Source organism: Cajanus cajan, chromosome 5, assembly GCF_000230855.2.
Source record: "Cajanus cajan strain Asha chromosome 5, NIPB_CcT2T_4, whole genome shotgun sequence".
NCBI lineage: Eukaryota > Viridiplantae > Streptophyta > Magnoliopsida > Fabales > Fabaceae > Cajanus > Cajanus cajan.
In genome coordinates this window covers 23,426,979-23,447,799 of record NC_138521.1, presented here as the reverse complement: position 1 = coordinate 23,447,799, position 20,821 = coordinate 23,426,979, and the positions used below count along the sequence as shown (strand labels likewise).

General features: G+C 39.5%; 2 protein-coding genes across 2 annotated transcripts; one reads left to right on the top strand and one right to left on the bottom strand.

Annotated features, from left to right (window-relative positions):
- Nucleotides 1–4,119: 4,119 nt before the first annotated feature.
- On the bottom strand, nucleotides 4,120–7,222 carry LOC109802368 (putative polyol transporter 3). Its single transcript, XM_020363709.3, has 2 exons — nucleotides 6,729–7,222; nucleotides 4,120–5,692 (listed from the first exon to the last, which is right to left on the bottom strand). The coding sequence occupies exons 1-2, from the start codon at nucleotides 6,835–6,837 to the stop codon at nucleotides 4,314–4,316; spliced, it is 1,488 nt and encodes a 495-aa protein (XP_020219298.1). The 5' UTR covers nucleotides 6,838–7,222; the 3' UTR covers nucleotides 4,120–4,313.
- Nucleotides 7,223–9,416: 2,194 nt separating this feature from the next.
- LOC145957916 (uncharacterized) lies at nucleotides 9,417–11,290 on the top strand. Its single transcript, XM_083074344.1, has 2 exons — nucleotides 9,417–10,632; nucleotides 10,755–11,290. The coding sequence occupies exons 1-2, from the start codon at nucleotides 9,417–9,419 to the stop codon at nucleotides 11,288–11,290; spliced, it is 1,752 nt and encodes a 583-aa protein (XP_082930470.1).
- Nucleotides 11,291–20,821: the final 9,531 nt, after the last annotated feature.

Sequence of the window (20,821 nt, the reverse complement as noted above, 5' to 3'; positions counted from 1 at the left end):
CATATTAAAAGTCTTTGACTAGTTAGACATTTAACTTAGAGACTAATTAAGTAGATAAACACATTGTAATAAGTATTTTTTTTATTTTATTAAAAAATATTTTTTAAAAGAAAAAAGTTTCCACAAAGGAATCCAAGGTCAATCCAAAAACATTGAAGAGCTATAATTGTCATGTGAAAAATTAATTATGACGTGTGATTTGATAACCAACATTTACTTTAATAGTCTAATAAAATCAAAAATAAAAAATACAAAGACACCATGACACTAAGTAATGTTCAACCATTTTATGGGATATTGTAAATCATTAAATTGTGAGATATAAGAAACATAAATAAATTAATTTTATTTTATTTTATTTCATTATTTAAAAAATGGTTCACTAGTACACTGAACTTAATTACAATTGTGGTTTAGTTTTTAAAGTCCATTTCATGTAAGCAACATAGTTTCATTTTTTTAGATGGTGCAGTTCAGTTTTAAATTTAAATTGATTCATTTGATTTCTTTGCATGCCTATTCTTAGGAATCATTTTTTACATGCTTTTCATGAAATTAATTTTTATAGGAAGGTGAGAAACTAACTTTTTTAAAGTAAAAATAGTTATAACACGGTAAAAAAATTATCCTCACCTTTATCTGTTTATTTATTGTGATAAAAATTATTAATTCCTAATTAACACTTTAAAACATTTTCAAAAATAATTATGCTTAATAAATTTTTATAATTCTTATGAATTATGATTCTAAAAGTTTGTAATTTCTAAACATGAAAAGAATTTTTTGTTTAATAAATATTCTCAAAATTCCTTCTTTAGTTTTTGATATCCAAAAGATTGAAATAACTCACAAACGAAAAATGGAGATTTTATTTAGAATGTTACAGTAAAAGATATTTTTTTTGTTATTTTTTTTAAAATAAAATTATCGACATAAAAAATGGCTCATATACAAGTTTTAATATCAATTTATTACTATTGCTTTTTTATTTATTTATTTATATTTTATCAATTTATTGTTATTGACTTTTTTTTACAGTATTTATTATTATTGACTTAATAGTTGATAAACAACTTAATACAAAATTATTAATTTTATATTATATTAATAAAGCCTTAAATATGTTTTACATCTCCACAAATATAGTGATTTCTATTTTAAACTTATATAATTATTATTTTTGTTTTTGATTTTTCTAATGTTTGTCATCTCTTATTTTGGTTTTTTCCTTGACAACAAGATCTGAAAACTATTGCAAATGGAGTTTGAGTTTATCAAAAAGAGTTATCTTCAACAATCTCGTGGATTAAAGTTCAAATCTTTATAAAGAAATATTCATATTCAGTTTCTGACCATATCTCAAATAAAATTACTTTTAAAAGAAAGATACACGTGAAAAATAAAAAATAAAAAAAAACTATATAACTAATTAATTACTATACAGTTATAATTTCAAGGATTGCATATATAAAATTCACATTCTAAGTTATTAAATATGCATAACATACACAAAACTCGTGATATATATGGTGCATGAATTCCTTTTAAATTGAGCGTACAAAATAAATACCAAAATCAAATGGGCCGCAAATGAGCCGCACAGCCCAACATCAAGATCGCTAGCTTGGGCTTCTACTTTTTTGTGTTACCAATGCACAGTGGATTGGGCCTTTATGTCTAATCCGAAACATTCTATATCTTTTTTTATAGGTTGATGATATATATACACTACATTTACACTTTTTTTTTCTTCTAAATATCTAATTTTTTATCCTGTATTTTTTTTATTTTACCTTTATTGTTGAATTTATAATTTTCTCCTTATTTTTTTTACGTTCATGATATTTCAAGAATTTATTTTTATTAAAAAAAGAAAAGAAGGTGTACTTATATATATATATATATATATATATATATATATATATATATATATATATATATATATATCATGAGTCAAACAAAAAAAAGAAATATGTATATAAAATAATATAAAAATATTAAATAGAAAATCAAATACCTAAAAAAAATAAAATAAAATAAAAAAATAAATATATTTTAAGATTTTTTTTTTATTTTTATAAAAAAGGTGTACTTAGAATGGAGGTGTATATATTATAAGTCTTTTTATATTAGAAATCACAATATTATATTATTATTTTTTGCTAAAAATGTTTTTAAATTTTTAATATTTTTATTTTGAATTCTTTAAATACTCAAATAATACTTGTTAGTATTTTCTCCCTCTTTTTCCGTTAGTATTTTATAACAACGAATTTACAAAGGTGACACCCAATAAATATAAGAATTAATCACCTATACACTGTCAGTGTAAAATTTTTTTTTATACTGGTAACCAATTATATCTTTTAATTGTGCTATGTCTGTAACAACCCGATTTTCACAGATTGTAAGAGGGCCCAAAAGTCCAATATGGGTGATTTAGTAGCCCAAAACGGGCCGTTCCCAAACTGGAACGGGCCGCTTCAAACTACTAAAAAGAGCTATTTTTGGTAGCCCAGAACGGACCGTTCTCAAATTGGAACGGGCCGTTCCAAACCACCAAAATGGCCTATAATCCTAGTTTAGAACGGGACGTTCCAAATATGGTCGTTATGGGTTAAATGCAACCCAGAACGGGTCGTTTTGGTTTGAGAACGGGCCGTTCTAGATGTGAAATTTTACACATGACGAAGAGTTCAGAGCGGGCCGTTCCAGATTTGAAACGGGTTGTTTCGGCCACTCCTGATGCCTGTAAATAGAGAGCTCTAACACTCCCAAAAAGCACACCTTTCAGTTCTGACTTCTTTTAGTTCTAACTTTTTTTCCTTATACATTCTCTGAAGACTGAGGGGAACCCAGAGGAGGAGACCAACCAGATCCTGCTCTAGTTTCAGCTACTGCTTATCGAGGTACGGGGGAAAGGGGAATTATTTGTATGCAGAGTTACATGAAGGAATTGGGTAGAGGAACAATCCCTTAGGATTATAGGTAATTTTATAATTATTTTTGTTTGAGGAATTGATGATCCCATTAGATTTTACATGTATTGAGGATTAGAAATATATATTTAATTTGTGAAAATAATGGTTTGGAAGAGAGAACGAAATTGTAGAAAAGTGTCTGTGAGTCAGGTTTTAAAAAAATTGGGAGTTTTACTATTTGTTTTAATATTGTATTAAATCGGTGAATTAATTAAATTTTATATTAATTTATAAATATTATTGTTATATTAGTTATAGATGTGTATTCATGGTAAATTGCTTAAAGGGTATGTGAATCATTGTATTGTGTAGACTTATCTGTATGTGTTATGGAATTTGAGTTATGAGATGAGATGTAGTATTGAATGTGAATATGATGTGATTGTGGTTTCTCACACTAATGACCAGGGATGGCACGACCCTTGAGTAAGTGATGCTACAAGGATGACGTGACCTTGGCATAGTGTGGGATAAGTGAGGCAATTAACCCGTATCACTTATGTCAGATGTGGCGTGACCTTGGCATAATGTTAATTGTAAGATTTGTGTGGATTATGAATGTGAAAATGATAGTGTTAATTGCAAGATTTGTGATGGATTGGTGTGATTGTAAAATTGTGATGTAAAGTTGATGCATGATTGATAGAATTATGATATGTAGAAATGATTGTAAATATTTCATTATGTAATGAGTTATGATGAGATTACATTATGGTGTGTTTGTATGTGTTTTACATATAGATGTTTTCTTTTCTCATCGTACAATTTGTGGATGTTTTAGATGAGGAAGATCCGGCTTTGAGTGGCATATAGAATGCCAATAATTGAATTGTGGGTGTGCTTTAGTAATGTGACATCGGGGCAGAGGATTCTAGGATATAAACTTTTATATGTATTTGGAGTTGTAACTTTTCTTTTGAAAATAATTTATAAACTCTTAAGTTTTACTTTCTAAGTTTTATTTTCAGTTATTTTGGATATTGAAAAAGAATTGTGAAGATTTTATGTGAACCCTTTTACCAACGTTGAAAATTTTATTCTTTAGTTTATTTACATTGTTACATATATATTGTTGGGGTAGTAAGGGTGTCACAATGTCACTATAAATACATTTACTTTTAACAGTGACATAACACAATTAAAGGATATAATTGGTTGCCTTTACACTGACAATGTATAAGTGATTAACTCTAAATATAATAACAAGTTTTAAACGATTGACCTCCAAACTCCAAAACCTAATTAAACTAATTAGGCTATTCATTTGGTTCAACTTTTGAATATTAAAACATTTATGCCAAATCTATCAAATGATATTTCTAACTACAACACCTATGCTTGCTGTCTTGGATAAGTTTCCATAGCTACATTTTTACCGGTAGCTTTTTTGCGGAAAATCATCTCCATTTCTTCTAAGGGCACGCCTTTGGTTTCCGGAAGGAAAAGATAGAAGAAGACCCAAGCCAATATAGATATAGCAGCAAACATGAAAAAGCTTCCACCTATGGTGATCGCTTTGTAGATTGAGATAAAACTCATGGAAACCGCAGCGTTCATGGTTCTATTCACCGCAACTCCTATACTCACCCCTTGGGCTCTCAGCTTCAAAGGGAAAATCTCCGACGCGTAGACCCAAGTGACAGGCCCAAGCCCAATGTTAAAGAAAGCAACATAAGCGTAGGTGGCGGCAATGCTAAGGCTCAAGGCCCACAAGAGGTTTTCAGTGGAATGATCCACCATGGTCAAACTAAAGGCCAATAGCGCGAGGCCACAAATCATTCCCCCAGTGCTTACTTGCAAGAGACGCCTCCTACCAACTTTGTCCAGCAAAAACAATGCTATGACCAAGAAAACGATCTTGGTGAGGCCAATGCCAACTGTAGCAAGCAAAAGCTTGTCCTTACTTGTCACACCAGCTTTCTTGAAGATTCTGGGGCTATACAACATCACAGCCTCAATGCCAGTTGCGTGCTCGAAGAAGTGAATCCCAACGGCTGCAATCAGCGCCCAACGAACCTCCGGTGTGGGACTCACCAGCAACTCTTTCCAAACCCCTTCACCACGCTGTGAGAGCTTCGTCTTCTCATCAAGCCCAACGCCAACAACACCTTTGATTTCCGCGAAACGAAGTTCACCCTCTTGTGCTGTGTTGGAAACTCGCAGTAGCACCTTCTTGGCATCTTCCAAACGACCTTGCATCGCCAACCACCTTGGAGACTCTGGCATGGCCAGAATGCCCAAAGCTAAAGCAAGTGAAGGAAGTGCAGCAACACCCAGCATCAATCTCCATCCAAGCTTCAAACTCATTTTCCCCAACAAGTAGTTTGATATGTAACCAAGTAAGATCCCAATGCCAATACAAAGCTCTGGTAAAGAGGTTATAAAACCCCTCGATGATGCAGAGGAAATCTCTGCTGTGTAAACTGGTGCTATCATCAGTGCAAAGCCCACACCGACACCACCCACGCACCTTCCCAGCATTAAGATTGCGTAGTTTGGACCGTACCCCATGAGAATTGAACCAACCATGAAGAGAATTGAGGCCAACAAAATTGTGTAGCGTCGACCAATGTAATCCGAGGTTCTTCCAGCGGCTAAGGATCCCACCAATGCGCATAGGTTCAAGATTCCTGCTAGAATTTCTTGTTGGGTGTCGTTGATTCCAATATCCTCCTTGATGAATATCAATGCTCCACTCATCACACCAGTGTCTGAAATCAAGTCGATAGATAGAATTCAAAATATTTAAGTATGTGTTTCAAATCCATCAATAAAATAGAATATAATCATTTCAACAGCTGCTGTTTTTGATGCTGTTTTTTTATTACACAGATTTAGATAAAATTAAAATTTTAATTACAGAATAACTCTGAAAAAATACTAAAAAATTGTCCTCATTTAAAAATTTTGAAAAAAAAAAACAAAAACGTTTGTAGAAAATTAAAAATACTATCAAAATGTTTTGTGTTTTTGGTGTTTTAAGGTATTTTTGGTTGAGAACACAAAATTAATATTTTTCTATAGAGATCCATTTTAAAGAAGATAATATCTCTTTCTAAATATTCTTCAATACAGATAAATTTAGATATAGATTATGTTCTAGTACATAATTATCTATAGATAATATTACACTATGTTAATATAATCATATGTTATTGTGAAGAGATAACAAGCATTTATTTAAGAGATTTATTTAAAAGGATAATTTTTCTCTACAAATATAAATTCATATACACAAGTTTAAATATGGAACTCTTCACTACATAATTAAGGGATACAATTATCAATATGTTTAAGTTTGATATATCTTTCTCCAAATAATATAAGAAATTTTTTTATATATTTTTTAATATAAACAAATTTCAACTACTATCTTATTTAAAGATACTTTTCCAAAAATATCTTTATTTTAATGCATGATTTTTTAGTTAGGCTACAATTATATCTTTTAATATTTATAATAAAGATAATTAATGAAAATATTATAAAATTAATAAAATTTAATATAAATAATTAATTTTTTTAATATGCATAGAATTAATATTTTTTTACTTATAATAAAAAATAGATAAAGTAGATGATTAAGGAATACGATTATCCGTGAATCATTCAATAACATATCAATTTAATCATATTATTTTGAAGAGATAACAAAATGATAGAAAAGAATAACATACGAGATAAATCAGTAAAAAGAGAAAAATGATTGAAGAAAAGAGTTAAGAGGAAAAGAAAATGCAATATTACCGTAACCGGATATGATGGATACCATCGAAGCAACTACAGCACAAGCAAGGGCATACTTGTTGAGCATCCTCTTCTGGTCTTCTTTACCACCACCCTGCTCCATTATCATAATAATAATAATAATATTTATTATAGGGTCTCTCTAACTACAAATTTCTCAGTGGTAAAAGGCTCCTCAACGTGATCTGTGACTATCTAGTTGCTCCAATATTCTGAACGCCAAACTCGTTTATATAGAAGCAGAGATCCTATTATTGTGTGAACAAGGGATCTTAGGTATGATATGGTTTCCACTAACTGTGGACTAGTCAGATTTACTTGCTGGTGGCTGTAATACTGAATATGATATGTGGCACAGAAAATGATGACACTAAAGTCTAATATAAAAAGGGGAAAGGAAGAGTGAAAAGAAAAAAAAGCAAAAGACAAAGTTGGGTTAATTAGTTAAATGTAGTGCCACGGCACACGGTTGGCTAATGAACGAAAATCAACGAGGAAGGTTAGTGTAGAATTTCTCAAAATATGTTGTCAATCTTCTAATAATTGTTGTAATCTACATGAATTTATCACTTTTTATCAGAAATTATTCAAGACTAACTATAAATTGTTATGGATAAGGATACTGATCACAATACAGACCAGATTGTTGGTATAATCTTGTAGATAAAATTGAATTGCTGACTAGGACGCAGCTATCTTCAAACCTTGAAACCTTAAAATCGAAACAGATTTGAAAAACATATATCTGGAGAAATTTCATTTTACTACCCTCTGTGATTTAGAAATTTTTTCTCCCTTTCCTTCTTTTTTCGTGTTTAAATTGTATTAAAGTTTGAAGTGAATAGAATTGTAACGTTAATGTAAAATGGATATAACCCTACTGTAGAGTCAAAGCCTTAATTCTGATGTTTCCCTCCTTGATATGGAAGGAAATTAATCAGATAAATGAAACTGGGAATATAAAAAAGGAATACACGATATGATTTTTGCTTCATCTTTGACCGTGGTCATGATTAAATTGCCAGATAAAAGGAGCTAGTTTATATGGAGAATTAATTAAATTGATAGAATATGATATTATTCCTTTCTTTCCACAATAACTGCAAAGTAAGATTTATAACAAATATTAAAGACGAATAAAAGTAACACTTTTTTTAATGTATTTTTCTTAAAATAATTCAATTTTTAATAAATGTATTTTTTAATTATAGTGGTTAAATAATTTATAAAAGAATAAATTAACAAATAATTAATAAATAGTGTACTAGGAGGCACCTTTTCGGCCAAACGATAAGCCGATAGGGGTGCCCGAACCGACGAAGACGCAGTCCACAGGTAGGTACCCCTTCGGTCAGATAATAGGCCGAAAGGGGCACCCGAACCGATGTAACACACTACTACACCCCCTCGGCCTTAGGATAGGCCGAACACCTCCTCGGCCTTAGGGCAGGTCGAACACCTTTTCGGCCTTGTACTTGACCGAGGACTTCAACAAAGACCAGCTCACGAAGAGCATGGGGCAAAACCCTCGGCATTGACTTAAACCGAACACCTCCCCGGCCTTAGGGTGGGCCGAACACCCTTTCGGCCTTGTACCTGGCCGAGGACTTCAACAAAGACCAGCTCACGAAGAGCATGGGGCAAAACCCTCAGCATTGACTTAGGCCGAACACCTCCTCGGCCTTAAGGTAGGCCGAACACTCTTTCGGCCTTGTACCTGGCCGAGGACTTCAACAAGGACCAGCTCGAACAACACGTGGCAAAATTAGACGCTTATTATACAGTAATTACCACGCCTGATTAAGAAGAGATTAAGGTTAACTCAAGTGTTACCCATCTCCCAAGACTGAAGGCCCACCAGGCCCAATTGTGTCACTATAAATACACAGGTGATGTGACATAAATGAGGTACGTTATTATCCAATATAAAAGCACTTATTGCTCTATACCGAATACTCATTTGATCGTTGGAGTGCCTTTGCAGGTACCCTCCCCACCTCTCGGGGACAGTATTCGGTCGGCACGAAGACTCAGAAGACCAAGAAGGAAGAACGACAAGAGGAGTGTTTCTACGCAGGAACATTTTGGCGCCCACCGTGGGGCCGAAACCAAAACGGTTCTCGACCCTGAAGCAAGATGGTAACTACTAGAAGTCAACAGGAGAACGTAACTGAATACTCTTTCGGGATGCCCCGGGACACCATCGGACGACAAACTAATCAGAACGAGGATGGGATGGAAGAATCGTATGTAGACCGGTCTCAACAACCTAATCCGTCATCGGCCATCGAGCAACTGAAGGCCGAAATGATGGAACTCAGAAGGCTCAGAGAAAAGGACGCTCACGAACTATCGGCCCTAAGAAGAGAGAACGCCGAGCTCAGGAGCGATAATCGGACGTGGCACCCGTCGAATAGTACACACAATCACTCAACCCGAGATCAAGGTGAGTCCTCAGGATGGTACAAGGAGGCTAAGGTCCCTCAGCCATCGGGCGGACCAACGACAACACAAGATCAACAACGCCGACAGGGAAGAACGCCCTTTACTCCAGACATCGTGGGAGCTAGATTACCGGACAACTAGAAGAATTTAGCTCTAGAAAGGTATGACGGAACCAGCGACCCAGAAGAACATCTAGACGCGTTCGTCACACAGGTCGGCCTGTACACTGACGACGATGCTGTCATGTGCAAAGTTTTCCCCACTTCACTAAAAGGACCGGCGTTAAACTGGTTCACAAGACTCCCACCTGGATCGATTGATTCCTTCACAACCTTATCATCCCGGTTCGCGATACAATTCGCTACAAGCCGTCCGCACCAACTCACCTCGATCGCGTTGGTCAACATTCGCCAAGAGAAGAAAGAACCTCTTAGAACTTTCACGGAGAGGTTTGGAAAAATGACACTATCTATTCGCGATTTGGACCCAACCGTTGCCATGCATCACTTAACCACGACGTTACGACCTGGGCCATTCGTCAATAGCTTGTGCAAAAAAGCACCTCGAGACCTTGACGACCTGAGACAAAGAGCCACGAAATACATGCAGATGGAGGAATTGGCTGAATTTAGAAGTCAAAACCGACCCGACTTGTTTCTCGCCAAAAAAGAAAGTGACAAGGAGCTCCCCAGACCTCGTCCCCGAGACACCACCGATCGAGAGAAGAATAACAGAGGTCCAAGGTACATGCAATACATGCCGCTTAACACTAGCAGGGCCAAGGTGTTGGAGCAGGCGTTAGCCACGGAAGTACTAGCTGTTCCTCGAAGAACTATGACCCCGCCTCACGCCGACACATCCAAGGCGTGTCAATTCCACCGTAATAGAGGACACACTACTGAAGAGTGCTCTGCCCTTCGGGATCGTATTGAGGATCTCGTTAAAGCCGGACATCTCCAAAATTTCGTTCGAGGAGATAACAGGAGAAATAATTATCGTACTGGCAGGGAGGAGGGCCGAAAGGAGAATCGAGATCGAGCACCCCACAGGAATCGATCTCGTGAACGCAGCAGGTCTCAAGAAAGAAGCAGTCAACAGCGAGACCGAAACCAACCCAGGCGAGTGATAAACACCATTGCGGGAGGCTTCGCAGGAGGAGGGAGTTCTTCGTCGGCCCGAAAAAGACACCTGAGGGCGATCAAATCGGTTAACTCCATAGGACGGGCAACTGCAATTCGTATGCCCCCTATCACATTCACCGATCAATATTTTCAAGGCGTCGATCCAGTGCAAGATGACCCCATGGTCATCAGTGTGGAAATTAACAACTGTATTGTAAGAAAAACTCTTGTCGATCAGGGAAGCTCGGCTGACATCTTATACTGGAAGACTTTCGAGCAGCTCGGCATCCCCGAACAGGAATTGACACCTTACGATGAACCTTTGGTGGGATTCTCAGGTGAACGTCTGGACACAAGGGGAAAAATAGATCTGTACACCTATTTTGGAGACGACCAGCAGAGACGAAGGATAAAAATACGGTACGTTGTGGTGAGTGCTAACACGTCAATATCCTCTTAGGTCGACCCTCCCTGAACAGGCTGAGAGCCATCGTCTCTACCCCCCACTTGGCAATGAAATTTTCGTCTAAAGAAGGCAAGATCATTACACTGCATGCCGATCAAAAGACAGCCCGCGAATGTTACCTGGCCAGTCTGAAGGTACAACCGACTCCGAAGACGACCCGACGCCGAGACGTCAACGTCATTGGAGATATTGGTCAATACAAGATGGGGGGCTTAGAACTTGATCCCAGAATAAAGGACGAACATAGGGTCGAGCCGACGGAAACAACAATCCCGTTCCAGCTCGGGAAGATGGAGGATCAAGTCACATACCTAAGTTTCCAATTGACAGATGATGACGCGGAGGACATTAAGCGAGTCTTACTGAGGTATTCAGATTTGTTCGCCTGGACAGCAGCCGATATGCCAGGCATCGAACCTAGCTTCCACTGCCACCGACTCTCGGTTTGCCGAGATGCCAAGCCGATCGCGCAGAAAAAGAGGAAAATGGGGGGGAGAAAGATCCCAAGCAGTAAAAGAAGAAACGACTAAACTGCTACATGCAGGATTCATTAGGGAAGTCAAGTATTCAACCTGGCTAGCTAACGTAGTGATGGTCAAGAAGGCGAATGACAAGTGGCGAATGTGCACCGACTACACGGATCTCAACAAAGCATGCCCAAAGGATGCCTACCCCCTTCCGCACATTGACGCATTGGTTGATGGAGCAGTTGGTCATCACATGTTAAGCTTCTTGGATGCCTACTCAGGGTATAATCAGATACCCATGTACCCCCCGGACGAAGCAAAAACTGAATTCATCATCGATTCGGCCAACTTTTGTTACAGGGTAATGCCGTTCGGTTTGAGAAACGCAGGAGCGACTTACCAGCGCCTCATGGACAAGATTTTCCGTCGGCAGATTGGGACATGTTTAGAAGTATACGTGGATGATATGGTGATCAAGTCCACTTCAGTCGGCGATCACCTAAAAGACCTCGTCACGATATTTGAGGAAGTAAGGCGTCACCATATGCGATTAAATCTGGCAAAATGCACATTTGGGGTAGCTGGCGGAAAGTTTTTGGGATTCATGTTGTCAAAAAGAGGTATAGAGGCCAACCCCGACAAGTGTCAAGCTATTATCAACATGAAAAGCCCTCGCAACATAAAAGAGGTGCAAAGGCTGGCCGGACGCATCGCTTCCTTGGCTCGTTTTCTCCCCTGCATGGCCGAGAAGTCAAAGCCCATAATGTCCCTACTAAAAAAGGCTACCAAGTTTCAGTGCAACGAGGAATGCGAGTCGGCTTTTCAAGACCTGAAGAAAACACTAGCAACTCCACCATTGCTGACCAAACCAAACCCTCGGTTGGACATGATCGTATACATATCGGTCTCGGACAAAGCCATCAGCTCTGTCTTGGTGCAAGAAAAAATAGAACAAATGCCGGTATATTTCGTTAGCCGAGTGCTACAAGACGCCGAGACGAGATATCAGTACCTCGAGAAGACGGTCTTAGCTCTTGTTCACACCGCTAGACGCCTCTGACACTACTTCCAAAGTCACTGGGTGCTCGTCCGAACAGATAGCCCCATAACTAAAGTCTTGCGCAAGCCGGAATTGGCAGGACGAATGGTCGCATGGTCCATTGAGCTGTCGCAGTTCGACATTCGTTTTGAACCAAGAGGACCAATCAAAGCGCAAAGCATGGCCGTTTTGTAAACGAATTCACCCCACAAGCGTTTCCCGAATCCAACTTGTGGACCCTGCATGTGGACGGGTCGTCAAACCAGCAGGGTAGCGGCGCCGACATTATCTTGGAAGGCCCAGGCAAATTAGTGATCAAATAGTCACTACGGTTCAGCTTCAAAACGTCTAACAACTAGGCAGAATACGAGGCCCTCCTGGCAGGATTGAGACTGGTGAACGATTTGGGCATTGCAACAATCCAGTGCTTCAGCGACTCGCAAGTGGTGACAGGGCAAGTCAACGACACTTTCCAGGTTAAAGAACCGACGTTGCTTTTGTACTTCCATGCCTTCCAGAGACTAAAAAACAATTTCGAGGATGTCCGAGTCACATACACTCCCCGGGAACACAATACCAGAGCCGACCAGCTAGCCAAACTGGCTAGCACAAAAAAAACAGCCATTTGCGAAGTATGATACAGCAAGAGCTTCCGAGCCCGAGCGTTAATGAAGTTGAGTGTCTGCAGGTTGAACCAAGAAACCACTGCTGGATGGATGCCATAACACATCACCTTCAAACTGGAGAATTACCCGAGGATCCTCTCGAAGCTAAAAAATTGAGAGTGAAGGCAGCACGATACACCTTGATTGCCGGGGAATTGTATAAGCGAGGATTGTCGACACCACTGCTGAAATGTCTCACTCCCGAACAAGCACACTACGTTCTCCGAGAAGTCCATGAAGGCGTGTGTGGAACTCACTCGGGAAGCCGAACCCTCGCAGCCAAAATCATCCGTGCAGGATACTATTGGCCGACCCTAGCCACTGATTGCGCCGAATTCGTTCGGCAGTGCCAACCGTGCCAACAATTCGGTCCGTTAACACATCAACCTCCAGAAGAGTTGCATTCTATCTCCACCCCCTGGCCTTTCTCCATTTGGGGCATGAATATATTGGGACCCTTCCCACCGGCCAAAGGACAAGTGAAGTTTCTCATCGTAGCGATAGACCACTTCACTAAATGGATTGAGGCAGAAGCGGCGGCCACCATAACGGCCAACAACGTCCAGAAGTTCTTTTGGAAAAACGTGGTCACACGCTTCGACATCCCGTACGCTTTGATCACTGACAACGATTTACAGTTCACCGACCGGCGCTTCAATGACTTCCTTTTAGAGTTAGGCATCAAACACAAAATGACTTCAGTTGAGCATCCCCAGTCCAACGGACAGGCCGAAGTTGCAAACAAAGTTATCCTCAAAGAATTGAAGCGACGACTCGGGCAAGCCAAGGGCTCATGGCCGGATCACCTACCAGAGATTCTATGGGCATATCGCTGTACTCCCCAAAGTTCTACCAGAGAGACCCCATTTCGGTTGACTTATGGTACCGACGCCATGATTCCGGTAGAAGTCGGGGAACCTTCACTTCGACGACAACAATTTGAAGATGATACCAACAGGGAAGCTCTCAACATAGAGCTGGACCTAGTTGATGAAACACGCGAGTCGCTGATCAATATGGAAGCTTGCCGAACCAGGGCAGCTAGGAAGATCAGAACGAAGGTAAAACCTCGTCAGTTTCACGCAGGGGACTTAGTATGGTGAGTCACAGGGGAAGCACGAAAAGATAAATCTCAGGGGAAGTTAGCACCCAATTGGGATGGGCCGTATCGGATAAGGCACGACCTACAGAACGAGGCTTATAAACTAGAAGAACTCAATGGAAAGATTATACCCCGCACTTGGAATGCAACACACTTGAAACATTACTTTAGCTAACATACCATGTAATTTTGTTTTGGTGTACCCTTTTCCTCTTCCGGGTTTTCTCCTCTTAGAAAAATGTGAAAAGAGGTTTTCCTGAGAAAAGGTTTTTAACGAGGCACCATATCAATGAAACAAGCTCCTTTTTGAGAAAACTTTCACTTGCCCAGTTTAGTCACAAGTTAAAATCACGAAATCCCCCCGAGCAATCTCGCTCGATCAAGGTTGAAAAACACTTCCCTCCCGAGTACCACCTCGGCCAAGGTCGAAGTAGCAATTCCCTCCCGAGTACCACCTCGGTCAAGGACGAAAATGCTTTCCCTCCCGAGCACTCCCACTCGGACAAGGTTGAAAAACATTTCCCTCCCGAGTACCACCTCGGCCAAGGTCGAAGTAGCAATTCCCTCCCGAGTACCACCTCGGTCAAGGACGAAAATGCTTTCCCTCCCGAGCACTCCCACTCGGACAAGGTTGAAAAACACTTCCCTCCCGAGTACCACCTCGGCCAAGGTCGATGTAGCAATTCCCTCCCGAGTACCACCTCGGTCAAGGACGAAAATGCTTCCCCTCCCGAGTACCATCTCGGCCAAGGTTGTACAAGCAATCCCTTCCCGAGTATAGCCACTCGGTCAAAGATGAAAATGCTTTCCCCCCCCGAGCACTCTCACTCGGCCAAGGATGAAGACTTTGTTCCCTCCCGAGTATTAATACTCGCCCAAGGAAGAATATACCATTCCCTCTCGAGCACCCTCGCTCGGCCAAGGTTGAAAACCAATCCCTCCCGAACACCCTTGTTCGGCCAAGGATGAGAACTCGGTTCGATTATTTAAAGAACTTCAAGCAAAATTCAAACAAAATCCGATACATAACCACATAGCAAGGAAGAAGGTAATATCCAAATAAGAAACAAACGAAATTCATTAAAGGCTCTTTGGCCAAAGCAGCTATAACGGCCGAAGGGTACAATGGTTCTATGGCCCAAACGGTCAACAATAATAAAAAAAAACAAAAGTATACCCTATATCTATACACCATTAACAAAACAGATGTATAATCAAAAAACAAAATACCAACACCCTTCAATCTGCGTGGGTGGTCTCCTCGGTCTCCTCATCTTCATTCATGGTTGTCCCCGGATCCTCCACGGGGGCTGACCGAGGCGGCGCCACGTCATCCGGCTCCATATCATTCGGCGCATTAGCAAAATCCATAAACTCCCCCTGAAAGAAGTCCTTACTCAGCTCGAAAGAGAAGTCCAGGGGAAAAGTGCCGAAATGATTGGCTTGCCGAACGGCGTGCCAAAACCCTTCCTCGTGCTCCTTCATGATTTTGCCTTCACGATTTTGCCTCCAACGCCGCTTTCTCACCAGATAAAGCCTCTTGCGCCGAGAGGGATTGTTGCAGAGTCGACTTAGTATCTTCCAGGCTCTTTTGGAGATTATGCAAGTCTCCCATCGGCTCTAAGGCCATCTTCCAAAAAATAGCGGTGGCCCTCACGTGTAACTCGCAAGCCATCGCCCACCGAGCCGAAGGAGTGGCCGAGTCAAGCATAAGATGCCCTTGGGCCGACAGCAGATCGGACGTCATCATTCGGGCCGGCCTGATCTCCTCCGAAAGGAAGTCCTTAGCAACAATGGCCGAAGGAATGGCCAAATCCGTTGAAGGACCCTCAACCCTTCGTTGCTTGGGCCGAGAGGCTTCCGTACCAGAGGCATCAGTTTTTCTCTTCCCTTTGTCCTTCCTCTTTTTACCCTTAGGATCGGGGAGGGCGATAGCAAGAGGTATCGGCCGAGGAGCATTAGTGGCTTGTGGTTGTTGGTCAATGGCAACATTGCGATGATCCTCGACGGAGGTCCCGGCCGGGGCTTTGCTCCTCATCAATTACCGATAAGACAGTCCCAAACCTTGTTGCGCCATCCAGCCTGCAAAAATCAAACAATCACACATCAACTTAACAAGCACAATCAATACGAAGTAACAAAACATACCCTCTAAATCAAAACGAGGCCGAGACGACTTCGGCAACAGCACCAGAAACCGAGAAGAGATGCATTTCGGCAATCCTTTGAGAACGTCTAAAGACGACAACTCGGCGTCGGTCATCATGTCCTCGGGAAAGTCATCGTATTTCCGAGGCTGTCGGGTCCAATAAAAAGGAAAAAGGGGTTTCTGCTCGGCATCATAAAAATAATTCCGTCCAGCAACAGGGTCTATGATTACTTTCACAAACCTCGATTTAAAACCCTTGAAGGACGACGTGAAGGGCGTCAATAGCGGTCGGTCGACGTTCCGAATCAACGAGAGCCACTTCACAGTCTTATTAGACGGACGAGTACAGAAAAAATATAAAAATAATCCTACGGTCGGCTCTATATAATGGTATTTACAAAGTACCCTAAATGCTTGCATATAAGCCCACGCGTTCGGGTGCAACTGCGTCGGCGCCACGTTCAACACACCCAGAACCCCCATCTGAAAATCGTCAAACGGGAGCGACATGCCGAGTTCTCGAAAGAAACACTCGTACATGTAGAAGAAGTCTCCCTGACCCTCCTACTTTGCAAGAAAGACCAGGTCTAGCCCCCCAGGGCCTTCGGCCCGGCACCGACGCAACATGATAGGATACGACTCCTAACCATCCCATCGGCCCAACGTGCACAGACTAAGGAGTCGTATCACAGCAGCCCTCTCATAAAAACGAGAGAAATATGCCGCCACCTCCCCATCAACCCACTCGTACCCTAGAATTTCACAGGGGGGTACTTTTGCCTGTAATCCCCAGGGCTCATCTCAGCATCGGGTAAATCCGAACCGGACGAATCACCACCAGACTCTCCATTACCGTCAGATGATGATTCCCTAAGACCCTCGACTACTTCCACCTCGGTATTGAAGGCCAGCATCTCGGCCTCGGCATCTTGCGCTGAAACCCTAGCACTGGCCGAAGACCCTGATGACAATGTCACACCTTCGGCTGCCATCGCATCAACAAAAACTCAATGAAAAGCTTAAAGTAGCCTACCTTAGCAACTATTTGGCTCAGAGAGATACGGGTGTCGGGGCAGTGTTTGCTATCAACAAGGCACGAGTCAAGTTATCATCTACATACCTTATTTATAGGAAATGGCCACGGCAACCCAAAAGCCCCTCATAAATGCTTCTGAAAAGAAAGGACACAACCCCAGGGCACACATCCCAAAGCCGGCTATAACATGCAACGGTCATTATCAAGTCACACCTCCCGAAAACCACGTCACTCCTACACCCTGAACCCTAAAACCACCAAACCGTTTCAGCACCCAAAACCCCTTCGTCTTTCAGTCCTTGGGCTTGGGGGGGGGGTAGTGTACTAGGAGGCACCTTTTTGGCCAAACGATAAGCCGATAGGGGTGCCCGAACTGACGAAGACACAGTCCACAGGTAGGTACCCCTTCGGTCAGATAATAGGCCGAAAGGGGCACCTGAACCGATGTAACACACTACTACACCCCCTCGGCCTTAGGATAGGCCGAACACCTCCTCGGCCTTAAGGTAGGCCGAACACCTTTTCGGCCTTGTATCTGGCCGAGGACTTCAACAAAGACCAGCTCATGAAGAGCATGGGGCAAAACCCTCGGCATTGACTTAAATCGAACACCTTCTCGGCCTTAGGGTGGGCCGAACACCCTTTCGGCCTTGTAACTGGCCGAGGACTTCAACAAAGACCAGCTCACGAAGAGCATGGGGCAAAACCCTCAGCATTGACTTAGGCCGAACACCTCCTCGGCCTTAAGGTAGGCCGAACACTCTTTCGGCCTTGTACCTGGCCGAGGACTTCAACAAGGACCAGCTCAAACAACACGTGACAAAATTAGACGCTTATTATACAGTAATTACCACGCCTGATTAAGAAGAGATTAAGGTTAACTCAAGTGTTACCCATCTCCCAAGACTGAAGGCCCACCAGGCCCAATTGTGTCACTATAAATACACAAGTGATGTGACATAAATGAGGTACGATATTATCCAATATAAAAGCACTTATTGCTCTATACCGAATACTCACTTGATCGTTGGAGTGCCTTTGCAGGTACCCTCCCCACCTCTCGGGGACAGTATTCGGTCGGCACGAAGACTCAGAAGACCAAGAAGGAAGAACGACAAGAGGAGTGTTTCTACGCAGGAACAAATAGCATTTTCATTTGTTTTATTATATTTTTTATACCTATAATTTTTAAATGTTGAAACTGTTAAGAGACCAACCGACTAATATAGTAAAGAATGAAGGATATGTTTAAAGAGATATGGAATGTGCATGATACTAACTGGTTTGTGTATGCAAAAGCGGCTAGTTTTCATCACGCGCTTCTTTTTTGCATTTTAATATGTAATGTAACACTCACAGTATCTTGAAAAAAAGATTAATTCCAAAGGAAAATCCTAGAGTTCTGATTCATTCATCAACCTGATTCACCTTAGAAAGGTGTCTCAAAAAAGTTTATAATTGACCAAAATTTTGACTCAACAAACCCAGCCTAAACTTTTGATGGGTTGAATTTTTCACCTAACTCAATTATACTTTATCAGTCCAACTCACCTATGTTTATTTAATTATTATTATTATATAAGTATTATTTTAATAAGATATAATTTTTTAATAAAAATATTGATAATAAATAACTTGAAATTGTTATAAATTTATTTGTTTAAATTTTTAAAAAATTCAATATTGATGAATAATTATTTTAATGACAAGAATTTATTATTATTATTATTATTTAAAATTATACACTTTATAATTAAGTTTAATATTACATACATGATATTTAATTTGGTAAATTTTTATTTTAAATTAGAAGTTGTTTTAGATTGAAATTTATTTTAAAATGATTTTTCTTTCAAAAAAATTAAGGAGGTTGGTGGACCGACCTATTCAACTCATCAACTTGTGATACGTCAAGTAGGATTGAAAATTTTTGAACATTTAAGTAAGTAGATCGACCGAACTAATTTATTTAAAATTAAGTTAAGGTGGATCAAACCAAAAAAGTTGAACTAACTCATTTGCCGACTCTGAAAAATACTATTAAAAAAAATGCATGATATCTCCTTTGACAACGATGTGTAATTTTTTAATATTTATACATAAAACTTATCCAATACTATTAAATATGTACCTTTAGTTATAATACTAATTTTTTTAAAGTCTTCTTGTAATATAATTTGATAATTTTTACACTTAAAATGCATCATTTTAATACAAAATCTCAAAAAGGATTAAAACTTATAATTTAGCTTTTTTATTTTATTTTATTATTATTATTTTTTTTTATGGAAATGAAAGATTAGGAAAAAGTTTTTGCTACATTTTCCTTTTCCTCTAAGGTCATTTTCTTTAAAACCAATACATTCCCTTTCTGAAATTATAAGTTGCCCATTTATTTATTTATATTTTTCATGTTTTGAGATATTACCGTATGTGGGCATCGTTGTCATCAAAATACGTTTGAACTCGATATAGAATGTAACAAGAAAAGAATATGCTTGATAGGTTTAGTTCATGAACGAGGACTAAGTGAATGGGTGGAGGGCCGATAGAGCGATGACTCATGTTAAAGCCAAAAAGTATGACATTATATACTGCCACTAAGTGAGGCTCCAAACACGTCAACTTATATCAAAGATGAAACATATTATTTAAAATTTAAACTCAAAGAGTTCATCCTTTGTCTTTCATATACATTTAGTTACTCTTGTTGAATCTCTCTCTAACGCGACCTTTATTTTTATAAAATTATTAAAAACCTTTTAGGATTTACAATATTTGTTCAATCTCGTAAGTCATAATACATAATTAAAAAAAATAAATTAAAACACCTCATAATATAAAAAAAACTAAAATCTATACAATAGAGAGAATCATATAACTCAACTAAAAAATATAACGAAAATAACATAATTACAAAGAAATTAAAATCATAGTCCTCTAACTAAACAACATGAAAAAGATTCCTAATCTAATCCTAACTACGTCTTGATATCATATGTCTTATCAGAGCAACCTAACATGAATGTTAAGTCTTATCACCAACATTAAGTTGATGATCACCTTCATAAACCACAAGAGCAACAACAAAAGAACAAAGGAGTGTGAAATATCTTACTCTGGCTAATGATGCAAGAATGCAATCGAATAGTCATACATAAGCAACATACCTCGAGATATAACATACATAAATCATCATCATCCTCACTTGGTTCATTCATAGCACGATAATAATAATAATACATTATAATGCTTATGCAATTGACACGGACTACACTTTATCATGCATGTGACACTAGTAAAAATATCACACTTGTGCATTGTCATTAACAATACAAGTAAAGTAGCTTTGGAGTACATGTCAAGTCACACCCTCCTACACTCTCACTAGGAGGACATACTCCCAAGGTCTGGTAGGGATAGTTAAGTTGCACAAGATACATCCCATGCATACGAGAGTAAGAATGAGATTTCCCAAACCAAGCTATCCCCAAGGTTGATCCCCAAACTTTTACACAAGGGTTTTTCCTTGATGATGTATTCTATATCATACTCCAAAAACACATTTTATGCAAATGATGTATGTCAAACAAACTCAATGCA

What these genes read in the sequence shown, in the direction of transcription:
- LOC109802368 (XM_020363709.3), bottom strand. Translation starts at nt 6,837, where the DNA reads ATGATAATGGAGCAGGGTGGTGGTAAAGAAGACCAGAAGAGGATGCTC. An exon ending in ATCCATCATATCCGGTTACG is followed by an intron (nt 5,693 to 6,728) that starts GTAATATTGCAT and finishes ACTTGATTTCAG; the next exon opens with ACACTGGTGTGATGAGTGGA.
- LOC145957916 (XM_083074344.1), top strand. Translation starts at nt 9,417, where the DNA reads ATGTGCAAAGTTTTCCCCACTTCACTAAAAGGACCGGCGTTAAACTGG. An exon ending in ACCTTTGGTGGGATTCTCAG is followed by an intron (nt 10,633 to 10,754) that starts GTGAACGTCTGG and finishes ATATCCTCTTAG; the next exon opens with GTCGACCCTCCCTGAACAGG.